Genomic DNA, 16,572 nt, shown 5'->3' with positions numbered 1-16,572 from the left:
GTTCCTGATTTAGTTTGATAGGTTGGCATATGTAAATTATCTGTTAATTTAGGCCTTATGGTGGTGCCAGGCAGATGATGGTTGTTCAAACAAAGTGTAGAGTCCTTCTATCTTGGCACCTCGACTCGAAATGACTCAGGGCAAATTCCTGTTGCACAAAACGGAGTCACTCAGGAAAAGGCACAACCTGAGTGCTACTGTTCTGCACACGATGGAGTCACCCAGGACAGGTGCAGCCTGAGAACTGCTGTTCTACATACCATGGAGTCACTCAGGGCAGGCACAGCCTGAGAACTTCTGTTCTACTACACACCATGGAGTCACCAGGGCAAGTACAGCCTGAGAACTGCTATTCCATGCACCATGGATCACCAGGGCAGGTGCAGCTTGAGAACTGCTGTTCTGTACAACATGGAATCACTCAGGGCAGGCGCAGTCTGAGAGCTGCTGTTCTACACACCATAGAGTCATCCAGGGCAGGCGCCTCTAGAGAGCTGCTTTTCTACACACCATGGAGTCACTCAGGACAGGCACAGCCTGAGGACTGCTGTTCCACACACCAAGGAGTCACCTAGAGCAGGCACAGCCTGAGAACTGCTGTTCCATACACCAAGGAGTCACCAGGGCAGGCACAGCCTGAGAACTGCCATTTCACACACCATGGAGTCACCCAGGGCAGGCACAGCCTGGGGACTGCTGTTCCACACACCATGGAGTCACTCAGGGCAGGCACAGCCTGAGGACTGCTGTTCTGAACACCATGGAGTCACAGGGGCAGGTACAGCCTGAGGACTGCTGGTCTACAACATGGAGTCACTCAGGGCAGGCACAGCCTGAGGACTGCTGTTCTACACACCATGGAGTCACTGGAGCAGGCGCAGCCTGAGGACTGCTGTTCTGCACACCATGGAGTCACCCAGGGAAGGTGCAGCTTGAGGACTGCTGTTCTACACACCATGGAGACACTCAGGGCAGGCACAGCCTGGGGACTGCTGTTCTATACATCATGGAGTCACCCAGGGCAAGCACAGCCTGAGAGCTGTTGTTCCACACACCATGGAGTCCCTCAGATGAGGGTACAGCTCACTTCCCACATATCCTATTTTGCAACAGCTGGTCTTGGGCTCAGAAGTCCCCTCTGTGGCTCTGCTGGCCACTCCCTTCACATCGGGCTCAAGGTCGGACACTGGAAACTACTGGAGAATAGTATAGGCCCAATTCACCTCTAGGGCCACGGGCCTCTCTCTGTTCCTCCCTCTGGTTTGCCCACAGGTTGAACGGTGACTGTGCAGGAACAGGGAGTGTGGAGGTTGACTTGGGGTACAGGATGGTCATAGCATCAACTGATGAGAGATAGACCTGCCACAGAAGAGCAGGCCTAGGCCAGGCCACGGGCTCATTTGTCCCCTTGTCCTGGGCTGCGTCCACCCAAGACAGGCCTGTTACCTTCCACAGCTAGTGAGAAGTCCTTTCCTCTGCCAGGCCGGGGTCAGAGGGAGGGTAGAGGCCCACCCACGCTCTCTAGGTGCTCCGGGAAAATCCATGTACTCTGGGCCAGGCTTCAGTCATGCTCCCTTTATAGAGGAGGACGGCCTGCACAGGGGACTCCTGCAGCCCTTGCACAAATGTGGCCCCTCCTTTTACAATATCGTGTCTCTTCCAGGCCCAGCTCTCTCAGGCCTTAAACGGGGTTTCCGATAAGGCCAAGGAGGCGAAGGAGTTTCTGGTCCAGCTCAAGAACATCCTGCAGCAGATCCAGGTGAGCATGCTCTGGTTCACTCAGCAAGGACAGGTCCCCACCTGCCAGGTAGGAAAAGGAGGGGCAAGCCTTGCCATGGGCACTCATCCCCACACCAGAGGGCTGGTGTGTCCTTGCACATCCCTGCATGTTGCCTGCCACTGTCTGCTGACATGCACGTGACACTGACGTGGGATGGAGTTTATAGGAGGCAAGCAAGCAGAGGCCACGTGCTGGGGAGCTGGAGAGATGTGATCCAACTGGGCCATACAGGTTGTGGCAGTGGTGCCCTGTGCCCAAACAGTCCCATGTAATTGAGGCACCAAAACATAAATCCAGGTGTTCACTGAGCACCTGCACTGTGCCCGACTGAGCCTGAGAAGCATCCTAAGCTCAGTCAGTCTTGCTTCAGGGATCCCTGTGTAGGGGAGGGAGTCCCCACAGGTAGGTGCACACAGGGCCGAGCTGTAACAGATCTGCACAGCTGGCGCAGAGGAGATTGAGGGCCCTTGAATTCCTAGCCCGTGAGAACTGGTGAGCCTTCTGCCACCATGATAGACACCTGAGACAGTCAGCTCACGAGGAGGAGAGGCTTGTTCAGGCTCGTGGTTTCAGCAGTTTTTGTCCGCACTGCTGGACTCCACTGCCTCTGGGCCTGTGGTAGCCCAGTAATCCTCCATGGGAACGTGGAAACGAGTGGCAGAGGAGGCTGCTGGCCTCCTGGTGGCCGGGAAGCAGAGAGAGGAGGGGCTGAAGTCCCAAAGGTTCCTTCAGGGGCATGTCCCCAGCAGCCTAACCTCTGCCCACCAGGCCTCCCTGCAAAGGCTCCACCACTTGCCAATAGCACCACAGGTTGGGGACCAGGCCTTTGGGGGATGCTTACAGTCCAAACTAGAGCAAAACCCATGCCCTAATAAGCTAACCTCAGATGACATCCTCGGGGCATCTGAAGTATGATGTCCTAGTTTTTCACACACACAGGATGGATTAGTTTATCCAGACTCTATCACAGAGCACCAGAGACAGGGAAGCTTGAACAGGACAGATGCACTCTCTGTCAGAAAGGCTGGAAGTGACGGCCATGACAGGTGGATCCCTCTTAAAGCCTCTCCTCAGCTTGCAGATGCTCTCTTCTTCCTGAGTCCCTGGGTGACCTCTGTGTGTCTGTCCTGCTCACCTTTTTTTGTAAGGACCCTGTCAGGTTGGATTGGGACCTGCCTTATAACTTCATTAGATCTCCATGGCCTCCTAAAGGCCCCGTCCCCAGGCACAGGCACTTCCGAGGTCCTGGCCTAGGACTTCACCATGACACCGGGGGGACTGAAGCAGAGGTCTGGACCCACACTGACCGAGGTCTGAGGACCTTCCTTCAGGCTGACAGAGCCAGACCTAGAGCGAGGACATTGCTTCTTGTTTGCTTCACCTTTTTCTGATTATAAAAAGCCAAAGAATGTGTCATAGAAATTTTGGAAAGTAGGAAAAATAGCGCTGAGTCCCCTCCTGCAGGGGACGTGCACACACTAGCGGTGGCACAGTGTCTGAGGCGGCCTGGGCCTGGCTCTGGAGAGTGTTCCCCAGGCGCAGGAGCCTCTGGAGTGGTCTGTGAGGGTGACGACCCCCAGGCGTGAGGCATGCACAGGTCAGCCCTGGCGCACTGGGACCCTCTCCTGTAGGGCAACATAGGGGGCTCAAGGCTTCCCTCGTGGGCTTTCGGTCACCTTCCCTCAAGCTCTCTGTCTCCCCAGGAGAATGGGCTGGACTACGAGGCCTGCCTGGTGGCTCAGTGTGACGCTCTGGTGGAGGCTCTGACGCGGCAGAAGGCCAAGCTGCTCACCAAGGTGACAAAAGAGAGGGAGCACAAGTTGAAGGTAGGCAGCTGGGCTGACCCTGGGGTCCCTTTCATGCCCTCCTGCCCAGTGCTGGACCTTAGTTGAGGGGCCAGGGAAGGAAGGACGTGGTGAGGAGGGGCTGAGCAGCTGGTGGGTGGCGCTCAGGGGACAGTCACCACCCATGCTCCCTGCAAAGCCAGGGCAGGCAGCAGCAGCCACCATCTCCCACCTCCCACCACCTCCCACCTCCTGTCCTCATCTGTAGAGTGGGAGCAACCCATCACAATGGCAAGGCTGGGCTCTGCCCCGGCTCCGGCTCCGGCTCCGGCTCTGTGCCTTTCTTCAGTTCTCTCTGATGTATACTGTCATCCCTGCCAGGGGACGGCCAGCGAGCCCGCCCCCCACTGCACCCCTGGCAGGTACCTCTGCGCTCTGAACTGAGGAGGGCTGTCACGTCGGCCCTCCTGTGGTGTCAGGGGGCGTTTCCTAACCAAGCAGGAAGCATTACTTTCAAGGAGAGGAGGAGGGAGTATTGGCGGAAGCCCCGTGTCTGGTGATGCAGCCATCCTGGGGCCATCCCTGCCTGCTGGCCAGTGGAACAAGGCCGGGGTGGCCACAGACACAGGCGGAGCTCAGGCCAGGCCCTCTCTCCACACTGCTCCGTTCCAGAGTCTGTTGAGGGAAGTGGCCCCTCTAGTCCCCAGTAGGACGGAGCAGAGTGCAGGAGTGGGCTGGCCAGGGCCCCTCCCCACTGGTTTGCTGACTCTTGGGACCTGGCTGCTCTTCCTCTGGGAAGGCAGTTGCTGAGAGGAGTCCCTGCTGCAGATGGTTTGGGACCAGATCAACCACTGCACGCTGAAGCTGCGCCAGTCCACAGGGCTGATGGAGTACTGCCTGGAGGTGATGAAGGAGAACGACCCCTCTGGGTTCCTCCAGGTGAGTCGGCCACACCAGGACGGCCCTGGGTGTCATCCCGCTCACAAGTGCCAGCCCCAGGCCAGCCCAGGTGTTAGGCAAGGCCCGTCCACAACGCGGCACTGTGGGGAGTCCCTGTGCTCGGGCGTGCAGAGGTCCAGCTCGCCCTCAGCCAGGGCCCTCAGCAGCTCTGACCCTAGTTTTGCAGCCTCCATAGAAGGAGAGGTGAGTTAGCATGGTCTCCAGTGGCCAGATGCCAACCGTCAACATCCTCCCCATGCATGGGAAGGGCAGTCTGCCAGATCAGCCAGAGAGACTGTCCAGGGAGAAGCCAGGTAGAGTCCACACAGCTTCCCCTCAGGGTGCAGTCCTGCAGGCCTGGTCAATGACCAGCTAGTTCATCCCTCTTGGGGTCACTGCTATGGCCCTCAGGCTGGCTCTGTCATGCATGTCTCTTGGGAACACAGCAGTGATTCAGCCTCTGTCTGGGGAAAATGATGAATCCTCTTGGTAATTCCCAAAGAAGTGTGCATGGAGCCCTGGCTCTGCAGCAGGTGTGCAGACATCTGATGAGCAGAACTTCCCAGCCAGGGAAGAGCTGTGGGTGCGATTCAGCCGGAGTTTGCTACAAAAGCCACAGAATGATCAGAAGAGATGCACTGGGGGGAGTGGGCTTCTGTGCTCAGAGGACTGGGGCACACTTTCTTCACACCCTGGGACAGACGACTAGTGTTTCCCTTGGCAATGTACCAGAGCTGGCAAAGCAGATGTAATCAAGCGTGGTTTTGCATATTTTTTGAAAAGCATCTTTACTTCATGAAAGGGTTTGACCCAATTTCTCTAAATATCTAGTGCTTCTTTACTTTTGTCACCATCACACTGTTGAATCACAATTCGAACAAGACAGTGAGTCTTTACCCAGCCAGCACTGTGCAGTAGGGGTGGCTTCATCTCGCCCTGGCTCGAGGACATGTGCTCAGCACAGCCCCTTCCCATCCCTGAGCCCACAGAGACCAAGCCCCTGGCTCCCGTCCTTCACCCTTCGCTGTTTTCTACAAACCCAACACTCGACCTTGTGCTCCCCTTCAAGATCTCCGATGCTCTGATCAAGCGCGTGCAGTTGTCCCAGGAGCAGTGGGTCAAAGGTGCCCTGGAGCCGAAAGTGTCTGCGGAGTTTGACCTGACCCTGGACAGCGAGCCACTGCTGCAGGCCATCCACCAGCTGGACTTCATTCAAATGAAATGTAGGGGTGAGCCACGGTTGGCCCTCGTTCAGCCAGTGCTTCTTCCCAAAGAGGCATGTGGTCTGAGGGGCAGCTTGGTGCTGGGAGCCCATGATGCTCTCTGCCACAGGCAGAGTGGCAGGGCAGGGTCACCAGGTGGTGGGCCTGACTGTGGAGCTGGGTGGGGTGGGTCCTCTGTCTGAGCCTGAGCTTCCTCTTGTGTTCACTCACAATGACCCATGGAGTGTCCACCATGTGCCAGGCTGTGGCAGGTGTCCTGTGTGCAGTGGTGAACAACTCCCTCCAAAGACTGGGCTGCTCTTCTAGAGAAGGAAGGGGACAGTGCGCAGACAATGAGAGATGTGAGGCCTGGCAGTGGCAGCTGGTGCCAGCTCGAGGCAGAGTGGGCAGCGGTCAGGGGGGCTGTTTCTCAAGGGGAGGAGAAGGGAGGGACAGTCTAGTGAGAGCTGAGAGCGGGCGCTGGGGCTTCGCAGGCAGAGGTAAGTTTCCTGTGTCTCCAGAAGAGCAGGAAGGTCAAGGCAAGAATAGAAAGAGGGGCTGGGGCTGGGGCTGGGGCTCAGCAGTAGAGCACTCGCCTCACATAGGTGAGGCACTGGGTTCCATCCTCAGCACCATATAAAAATAAATAAAGGTATTGTGTCCATCTACAACTAAAAAATAAATTTAAAAAAGAGCAGAGGGAGCAGGAGAAGATGGCAGGAACCAAGGGGGTGCACGGTTAAGGTGGGGTAAAGTCTATACAACTTGGCAGGCGCAAAGGCAGCAAGGGACAGCCAGAAGGAGTCCTGCCCTGCAGGTGTGCCGAGAGAGGAAGCGAGGGCACCTGCAGGATCTGAGAACCCAGGCAGGCCTGACCTTCAGAGTGTGGAGAAGCGGGACTCTTGATACCCCAGGCTCGCTCCCACAGTTTGCACATCCATGAGGTCGGGAAATGCCACCCTCCCAAGCCACCTGCCCTGGGTGTGAATGAGATGCAGTGCCAAGGAGCAGAAGGGCCGGGCAGAATGGGGAAGCTGCAGCTACCCCAAAATGGGCACACCACGGGAGGAGGCTTGGCCGTATCCTCATGCTGCTCCTGCAACAGGGAGTCATGGGGAGTAGAGACTGCACTGAGGGCATGGGGAGGGACCCATGGGTGGGGGTCAGGCTGTGCATGGCCACTGAAAGCACACCTAAAATCAGGGGATTTCAACCAGCTGGACCTTCAGCCAACATCTGGAAAATAGTGACCCCATTCTTGGAGTCAAATTGAAATATCAATCTTGTCTATTTTCCTTTTTGAAAATGTCAGAGTGGATTCTATCAATTTCTAAAATCTCTTGAGCCCAAAGAGAGCTAGAACCTACGACGTTGTCCCCTCTTAGTTCAATAGAGCTCAGGGCACACCCAGTTTGCGTTCCTAATTCCAGGGAGTGGCATCCATCATCCAAGGTTGCTCCTCTGTCCCGGGCCCTGTCCAGGTTTGGAAAGCTTCTGGTTGATGGTTGCAGGCATCTCTGCACTTGTGTTAGTCAGTGCTCCATCACAGCACAATGCCTGAGGTGACTGGCCTGGAGCAAAGGTCCACTTGGCTCACAGCCTGGGAGGTTTTAGTCCCAAGTCAGATGGTCCCGTGATATGTGTCGAGGGGTCCTAGCATGGTGAAGCTAGGACATGAGAGCAAAAGCTTTCATGTCATGGCCAGGAAGCAAAGGAGAGACAGAGGAAGGGGCTGGGTCCCCTCCAAGGTGGCATCAGTTCCCAGTGAAGGGAGGACCTCCCCTGGCCCCACTCCCAAGGGCTCCCCTATCTTCCAGCAGCACAACACTGGGGACCAAGCCTTGAACATGAGCCTTGGGGGACACTGAAGGTAAACCGTAGTGTCCCTCTTCCCCGCCCTGGTGTAAGGCTGACTCTTGCCTAGTTCTGCACCCTGCCAAAAGGGCTCGCATAGGCCCATGCTAGGTGGACTCTGCTGAGCTACCTCAAGTGCTCCTCACAGGCCTGAACATTACTGCCATGGTTCTTGGTGGCGGGTGACAGGCTTGGGGGTAGGCCATAACCCCAGTTCTGAGATCAGGATATGCTGTGGGGTGAAGAATGACACAGGACCTGCACTTCCCTGTCCCCAGCCCTCTTTGGCCTGGGGGTAACCCAGGTGTTTCCTGGGGTGGGCTGGGGCATGAGGACAGGGGTGCTACGCTAACGCAGTGGCCCCGTCACAGTGCCACCCGTCCCCCTGCTGCAACTGGAGAAGTGCTGCACTCGGAACAACAGTGTCACCCTGGCCTGGAGGACACCGCCCTTCACCCACAGCCCTGTGGACGGCTACATCCTGGAGCTGGACGACGGGGACGGGGGGCAGTTCCGGGTGAGGCCTGCTGCTGGGCGTGGGGGGCATCCTAATGTGAGGCTGTGAGTGGGCAACTGAGGCCACCCTGAGGAGGGGCCACAGGATGGAGAGCTGGCAGCTGGGATTGGAGACTGGGCTTCCCTGCTGCAGGCTGTCTCTGGCCCCCGCTGGCAGCAGCGTCTATCATAGAGGACACAGGGATGACTGGCACAGGCACGAGGGAGGGACAGAGCCCAGGGATGGCACCACCTGCAGGCTCCTCCCTCTTGTCTCCCCTGCTGGGGTGCAGGCCTTACCAGCCTCATGTGCTACCCAGGACCCAGCAGGGCAGGCTTCCTCTTGCCTCATCTCATCCATGTCATTGCCATTCAGGGGATAGGCTTGTCTTGGGGGGTCACATTCTAGAGGAGGAAGCTCTTGCTAGGCCTCAAATACCTGGCAAGGAGCTGGGTGTGTAGAAACACATCAAAAATGGCTGTTGGGTTGGGGTGACATACTGCACTCATGGCCCCCAGGTGGACTGACTTGGGGACTATAAGGGCTCTTAGTGAGCCTGAGTGCAACTTCTTCCCAGAAACCCTAGGACACCCCTGACCCCACCAGGTCAGAACCCTGCAGGACTGTCCCTGGAGCTTCCACTTGGCCAGGCCCAGGTGCACATGCATGCAGGGAGCACAGCCCTGGACTTTCTCCATCACCTCCTGCCCACTAGATCAGCAGCCACTGGATTTCTTGCAGTTCTTCCCCAGGGAACCACCCCCACTGAGCAGTTTACCAAAGGTCAGGGCTCCCTTAGTTTCTCTTAAAGGGATTTAGGTACCTGTCATTTCATTTTTTTGGGGGGGGGTGGTGGAAATACAACCATGCAGTTCCTTGAGAATTGCTGAGTGTGGGTGGGCATGGGCTAGGGGGGCGTGAGTCAGAGATGGTGGTCTGTTGGGGGTGCACACCTTGGTCCCTCTGTGGTGCTCCCCCATCAGACAGCAGGTATGGGAACAGAGAAAAGGCTGTGGACATGAAGAGGAGGCCCCACAGAGTGCAAAGGTGATCCCTCTTCTTTGAGTCATGGCCACCGAGAAAGCCAGACCCAAGGGTTTAGGCTCAGGAGGAGTGGCCCTGCAGCTGGTGGGTGGCTTTGAACGGAGACAGACCTGCATTTGAAAGGTGGCCCTTCAATGGACTAGCTGCAATCCAGGGACAGCTCCCAACCTTCCCCAGGTCTCCTTGTGTGCAGAGTAAAAAACAAAATAACAATGTTTCCATGTTGTGTGACACTTACAAGACCTTAGCAATGCCTGGCACAGAGGTAACTGTCAAGAGCTTGGATGACAAGTAAACAGGGACCCCCCCACACAGGAAAGCAGGGAAGGAGCCTGGACACAGTGAGCAGTACAGAGTTATAGGAGAACCTGAGGCCGTGCGACCAGGGACAATAGGACCAGCATAACTTGGAAGTGAATGGGAAAGAAAGTACACCCTAGGAAAGATACTTGGGTCTGACTCAGAGGGTCTCATCCTCTTGGAAAACAGCATCTCCCAGGGGCCCAGGAGCAGAAGGTGCCAATCTCTGGGGTAGGAGGGGATGTGGGAGCCAGAGTCCCTTAGAGCTTCAGAGTCTTTTGACAGGGTCACCTTGGCAGAGACAGGACGTCCTTGGGCAGTGTCCTAGCTAGCTGAAGACCTGCAGACCCGCCTCCCTGGGACCCCCACATGCCTTGCAGCCTGCAGGCACAGTGACCAGGAGGAAGATGTTTCCTCCCAGTTTGGACAAGTTCTGGGACCAGGCCACAAGAAGTTGTAATTTCCCTTATTCAAGAACTTCTTTTTGGGGCTGGGCATGGTGGCCACATCTGCAATCCCAGCAACTCAGGAGGCTGAGGAAAGAGGATCGCAAGTTCGAGGCCAGCCTGGGCAACTTAGCAAGACCCTGTCTCAAAATAAAAAATAAAAGGGCTGGGGTGCAGCTCAGTGGTAGAGTGCCCCTGGGTTCAATCCTATTGCTGCACAAATAAACAAAATGAGTAACTTCTGTTGGGGCTAAAGCACTTTTAGTGGCCCCACGTGCCTGAGAACCATCTGCTGAGGGCTTTTCCGAATGCCTGAGGGCCTAAAGAGTGGTCCTCCTTACTCAGGAAGTGTACGTGGGCAAGGAGACCCTGTGCACCATTGACGGGCTGCACTTCAACAGCACCTACAACGCCAGAGTCAAGGCCTTCAGCACTGCTGGCCTCGGGCCCTACAGTAAAACCGTTGTCCTGCAGACATCCGATGGTGAGCACTACCTCTGGGGAGGGGCCATCCTTTCCTGCTGTGTGTGCCTCCTCAAGACCTGGGGCTTGGGGGCAGGAGGGTGCCACCCGTGGGCTGCAGAGGATGGAGCCTTGTGACCTGGGCCCCATAAGCTGGGTATTCTGTGGACTTCCTCTTTCACTCCTAGCATCTCTGAAGTATATGGGAGGTACTGGGAACCAGGACTCCCTGAGGTGCCCCAGGTTGGGACTAGAAGCCTGATTGTCTGTTTCTTGGCGAGGCTGAGGGACAGGCACCTGGAGAACACAGGGCAGGAAGTGTGTGTGTGTTTCCCATGCAGAGACCGCCGGATGTGGCTGGGGATTGGTGAGTCTGTCTCTGAGCACATTAGAGGCTGCCAGTAAATTCCATCGCCTGACCCTTCTTCTCTTGCCTTCTTCCTTTCCAGTGGCCTGGTTCACATTTGACCCCAATTCTGGGCACCGGGACATCATTTTATCCAATGACAACCAGACAGCCACCTGCAGCAGCTACGATGACCGGGTAGTGCTGGGCACAGCCGCCTTCTCCAAGGGTGCGCACTATTGGGAGCTGCACGTGGACCGCTATGACAACCACCCAGACCCTGCCTTTGGTGTGGCCAGGGCCAGTGTGGCCAAAGACATGATGCTGGGCAAGGACGACAGGGCCTGGGCCATGTATGTGGACAACCACCGCAGCTGGTTCATGCACTGCAACTCTCACACCAACAGGTGCGTGACCTGCCGCCCTCCCTGGACATGCACGTGGGTCTTCAGGTCCTGGTGGTCTGATAAGGATCAGGGAGAAGTGACTACTTCCTGCAACCCCAATGAGAGCAGGTGACAGTGATGGGAGCCACACCTGCCCAGCAGGCAGCCGTGGGGTGGCTTTCTTTCTGGTTTCACTCCACTGCAAAGTCATCCAGTCAAGCCTGTGTTCCATGGGGCTTTGCAGAGGAGGCACACATCACTGCCATTCCTGGCGGGACCCTATTACTGCCCCAAGGGATGAGGAGCTTCAGGGAGCTGACTCACTGGGCCCAGCTCCAGCGTGCTCTGGGCCCACCAGCTCCTGCAAACAGCCCCTGGGCACCTTCTTCACCTGGGAGGACCCAACTGAAGTCAGGGAAGCCAGGTCTGGTCTGGACAGGAACTGGTCTGAGGGTGCTCAGAACCGCCTGCTGCCCACCACCTTTTCACTGGTAGTGCCCTTGGCTCCAAACCTTGGGAAGCTCTGTCCCTCTGTGTGCTGCCCCCACTCCCTCCACCCCTGGCCCACAGTGGGGCCAGGTCCAAACTCACCAGCCCTATTGCTTCTTGCTTAAGCCAAACAAGCACCCAGAGACAGTTGCCTATGGGAGTGACAACCTCCTTTAACCCTATGAAGTAGTTAGCATTGCCATTTCACAGACACTGGCCCAGCCACAGGGACTGAACCGAGGATCCCAGCCCCTTCTCAGGGAGGTATGGGCACACCCCTGCCAGGGGCGGACAGCCTTCTTGGTCTTTCGCTACCTTTGCCAGCCCTTGGGTGCCTCGGCAGTGGGATCTCTAAGAAACGGGGACCAGAAGAGAGCACAGGGGAATCACCTCTTTACACCCCACCCCCACACCGTGGGTTTGGAGCAGGTGCAGGTGAGCGCCTTCCCAGAGGAGGCCTGCTGCCCTCACCACGGCACTGGGGAGTCGGTAAGAGCACCCACAGCCCAGTTGTAGTTCCCTCCTCCTGGGTATGGGATAGGGCCCCGCCCCTGAGCCCAGCCCTCCAGGAAACCTGGCTCTGGAGGAACACCCTCCTGATTAGCCAGGTCCTCCCGGACCTTCTCATTGCTCAGGTCGCTGTCCAGCTGCCTGTAGCTAAAGGGAGGGATAGCCTCAGCCCAGAGGGACAGGGCGAGGTTGGCCAGGACCTTAGGAGCATTCCTCACTTAAAATCCCTCCCCACCCAGAGGGCACTCGATGCTTCTCTCCAGCCCAAAATGCAATTCATCAACTCTGTCAAGCACAGAGCTGCTGACATAGTCCCTGGCTGTCCCTGCCACTGCAGGATGAGGACCAAAGTGCTTGATTCACTACTCATTGCCTGCCCCTGCCACATGCTGCTCTTCTAGAGTCCCTAGGGTGGTTCTGGGGAAGACAGCTGGAGGGTGGGGTCTTTCTGCAGGCTGGGCATCTGCACGTCCATCAGGGCCAGCAGCCTCACTGGGCTAGGAAGAAAGGGGGACCAAGTGAATTCTTTTCCTTGGCAGTACCCACCCCACATCCAGTTTCAGATGGAACCCACCTGGCGAAACCTTAGTTCCCTGGGGCACAGGTCTCAGATCTTTTGGAAAGAAGGGGTTGAGCAGTCTTTGCCCCAGGGTAGACTCTGTTGTGTGGCCAGTTCATGGGGTACAAGCACTGCCAGAGGAGGCTCCCAACCAGCATGAACACTCCCCGCCCCTAGGTATTGAGTTTGAGGTGGGGCTGTCCTGTTGTCCCTGGCCGCATGGCCTTGGGTTCTCCTGTAACTGCTGCTCAGTGTGTCCAGGCTCTTCCCTACTTTCCTGTGTGGGGGCTTCCTGTTCACTTGTCATTCCAAGCTCTTGACAGCACCCTGGGGCAGCCAGGCAATAAGTCTTCCTGGGACTTCTCTCCTCAGGACGGAAGGCGGAGTGTGCAAGGGGGCCACAGTGGGCGTGCTGCTGGACCTGAATAAGCACACCCTGACCTTCTTCATCAATGGGCAGCAGCAGGGCCCCACGGCCTTCAGCCACGTGGACGGAGTCTTCATGCCAGCCCTCAGCCTCAACCGCAACGTACAGGTACCTCACGCCTCTCCAGGCCCTGACTAGCTGGGCGGCTGGCTCCCTGCTGCTCATCCACCAGCCACTGCCACACACTTGAGCCAAGTAGACTAGAGCCTCCTGGAAGCTGTCCTCTGCCAGGATGCACTGTGAGGTGTTCACTTGGAATGAGCAGGGCTCCATGGTGGCAGTGTGTGGAGGAGCTGGGCTCAAGGCCTGGGCAGGTGCCAATGGTGTTGAGGCCTGGGACAGAGGTGCCACGAAAAACAGAGGATGGGCAAGGGGGAGAGAACTGTGACGCGAGGACTGGCTGCCATCCTTAGCCTCTAGCAGAGTCCTCTGGCTGGGCGGGGCAGATCTGCCTTGAGCCTGCTAAGCCTGCACAAGGTTGAGGCCATTGCAGTTTAAGAAGGGCCTTGAGGTGGGCTGTGAGGTGGGCTGCTAGTCTACGAAGGTGGGGGACAGGACAGCCCCAGGAGACAGGGAAGGAAAGAGGGCAGCAGGAAGATGGCGGGCACGAGTGCCCAGCCGTGAGAACCAGTTGCCTGCTCAGCAGCATGACCATTGCTAACAATGCTGGGAGCGTGGTCAGCCAGCCGCAGGGCTCCTACTGCGAGGAAAGAGGCCCAAGCCAACCAGAACCTTAACCAGCATGTCAAGTGGCCCAATGAGTAAAGCCCACAGGCAGAGCCACCCTGGGCTTTGCCCATGATGCCCTCCAGCAAGCAGAGAGCATCCTGTGACTCTGTGCAGGGGCAGCACCCTGCGTCCATGGCAGCCTCTCAGCAACCCCTTCTTTTCCAGGTCACCTTGCACACGGGACTGGAAGTACCAACCAACCTGGGGCGGCCAAAGCTGTCAGGCAACTAGCCTGGCAACTCCGGCTGTCCAGCAACTGTGCTGAGACACCTGCAGACCAAGTGCCACTCTGTCCCCACTAAGCTCACATAGCTCAGCAGGCACAACAAGCAAGCCCTGGGCACAGCCAGCTGGGAACGAAAAAGTCTGGAGCCAGCTTCTTCAGGGGATGGGATTGGTCTGCAGGCCACATGGTGGCTGCCACTGTCAGTGGTCAACAGGGCAGGGATTCACCTTTAACCACTCAGCGTTAGAGATTCTCCAACCAGGACTTTCCAAGAAGGGAGGCCTTCAGGGTTCATGCGTATGTTTCCTGCCATCTGTTTGCAACATTTGTCTGGTTTTGAATGGAAAGAGGAAGGCTGGCTTTGAGACTGGTGTCCTGAGAGGAGCCAGGGAGCCACTGCGCCAGTCCAGGCCTGAGCACTGGCTCCCTCTGCCTCCACTCCTGCCTGAGTCCTGAACTGGCAGGTGCGCACGTCTTCTGGGAGAAGTTGCTCTTTAGCATTTGGTCCTAGAATTTTGCAGACCTGATTTGGGACTGACTGACAGGGAACTGATCCTTAACGCTTGATTTCTGCCTCTCACTGAACTGCTGCGGACTCTGGAAAGAACCCCCGGCCTCTCCTGAGCAACTGGCTGTGCTCTGTCTCACTTCACACATGCCGCACACATGGCACGCACACGCACGGCACGCACACGCATGATGCACACACACAGACGTGAGCAGTGCTCTGAGGTTTCATTCACTCAGTTCTTGGCTCTGCAATTCTAATGACCGACCTGTCTTCACCCTGTGGTGGCTCTTTTTGGAACTGGCTTCCCAAGAAGTTACTGGAAATGTGTCTAAGGGACTCTTCTGAGCTGGCCACTTGGACTGGAAAGCACAGCAGCTGGAGGCCTGGCAAGGCCGCCTGGTCATCTACCCTTTGCTTCGAGACCCGCCCCACTGCCATTGTTGAAGTGTAATGGAAACAGAAGTGGCCTGATGGCAGGCAGAGGTGGCTCTGCTGTGACAGGGGCCTCCAAGAAGTCCAGGTCAGAGGGCTTAGTCTGCACCTTGTCCCCTCCCATGTGAGTCATGAGCCAGGGTGTGCTCCAGGGCCCTGTACCCACAATACCTATCTCCACTTCTTCCCTGTCTCCTGCCCTCGCCAGCCCCACCTAGTGGTCACCTGGCTCTTGTCAAGCGTTTTATTTTGACATGAAGATTGACTTGTCCACTTGCTGGATCAGATTTTCTTGGGGCCCATACACCGGCACCAACTGTGGTTTCTCATCTGCCTTTGTGTTCAGACCCTGCGCCTGCCTCCTGAGTACCCACTGCCGGGCTATGCGGATCCAACAGTCCTACCTCAAAGCTCTTGCTCATGGGCCGCAGGGCCGCCTGGCTTGCCGTCCTGCCATGTGGCTGCGGAGGCCAGCTGCGTGGTGCCCTCAAGAGCTGCTTGGTGCTGTTCCAGCCTCCACATGGCCTGCAGCCACCCTTTGTGGAGGCCTAGGTCTGGCCTCCTCACCCTCTTCCTGGAGTGCTTTCTGGCTCTGCTTCTGGGCCAGAGCCCCATCCAGAGCCTCGAGGCAATGCACAAGACCTGAGCTCTGTGTCCAAGGCTGCTCAGCTGCCTCCTCAGTCTCCATTTTCCTTCAGCGTTGGCTGGTGGCCCCAGCGTGGAGCTTGGGGCAGGTACCTAAGACTAAAGAATGCAGAGAAGTGCAGCCTTCCTGGGCTTAACAACTCAGGGGGGCCTGCAGCCAGGCCAGAGGAGATGCGGAAATGCAGAATGGCATGCCCATACCTGCAGGTGGCCTACTCCTCTCCTGCCCGGGGATCAAACCCAGGGTGCAGAGCATGCGAGGCCAGTGTTCTACCACTGAGCTATACCCCAGCCCTCCAGGTAGTATCTTTAAGAAGACATTTTCTGAAATCACTGAAGCAGCCAGGACTTCTGCCCCCAATGATGGGAGGGGCTGGGGTGTCTCCCTTTCTTACTTGCCAGGAGCAATACAGCTGGTGCCAGGCAGCCCCACAGCCACTCCCCTGCTTTCAGGGACTAGAATGGACTCAGAAGAAAAGGGAGGCTGCCCACACTGTTTTTGAGGGATCAGAACAGTGAAGAAGGAACTTATCAACTCATCAAGGTGGGAAGGCCTGGCATTTGGGAAGAAAAGACAGTTGGTGGGATTCTCATCTGCCATTGAATTTCCTACCATCTTGCAATGCGGTGACATTCCTGTATGTAAATGGCATCAAGACAAGGCTGGGCTGGGCAGACCAACCCATGGAGCAGCCTACGACGTGGAATGAGGCAGTCTGTATGCCTTTCCTCTCACAGGTGTCCATCAGCACCTCACCTCACAGAGCATCCTGGCTCCTGCTTCGAGGCAACGGAAGGCCATATTCTACTCCACCTTTCTCCCGTCCCAGCCTTCTTTCCTGCCCATGTAACCGTATGTTCGGCTGCATCTCCAGCCCTGTATGTACTTTGTAGTTGCAATAATACCCTTAGGTGCCCTATGACCCCCCACCCAGTTGGGGAGGGTCATACTTCCAAGAATAAGCCTGGGAAACACTGTGGAGCTCCCCCAGAGAAGAGCAGGCC

The 16,572-nt window shown here is 56.9% G+C and overlaps 1 protein-coding gene across 1 annotated transcript in view; it reads left to right on the top strand.

Moving 5' to 3' along the window:
* Trim67 (tripartite motif containing 67) overlaps positions 1-15,139 on the top strand; it is a 35,190-nt gene extending 20,051 nt beyond the window's left edge. The window contains exons 2-10 of the mRNA XM_046432163.2: positions 1,664-1,759; positions 3,484-3,606; positions 4,393-4,503; positions 5,573-5,732; positions 7,931-8,076; positions 10,191-10,329; positions 10,757-11,060; positions 12,970-13,132; positions 13,919-15,139. Of these exons, the coding sequence (XP_046288119.1) occupies positions 1,664-1,759; positions 3,484-3,606; positions 4,393-4,503; positions 5,573-5,732; positions 7,931-8,076; positions 10,191-10,329; positions 10,757-11,060; positions 12,970-13,132; positions 13,919-13,984 (1,308 nt within the window). The 3' untranslated portion in view covers positions 13,985-15,139. The remainder of the gene's footprint in view (positions 1-1,663; positions 1,760-3,483; positions 3,607-4,392; positions 4,504-5,572; positions 5,733-7,930; positions 8,077-10,190; positions 10,330-10,756; positions 11,061-12,969; positions 13,133-13,918) is intronic.
* Positions 15,140-16,572: the final 1,433 nt, after the last annotated feature.

The sequence above is a fragment of the Marmota monax genome, unplaced genomic scaffold (genome assembly GCF_021218885.2).
Source record: "Marmota monax isolate L192 unplaced genomic scaffold, Marmota_monax_Labrador192_F-V1.1 WCK01_AAM20220418_F8-fsc00071, whole genome shotgun sequence".
NCBI classification, from domain to species: domain Eukaryota; kingdom Metazoa; phylum Chordata; class Mammalia; order Rodentia; family Sciuridae; genus Marmota; species Marmota monax.
This window is presented reverse-complemented; position numbering and strand designations above follow the sequence as displayed.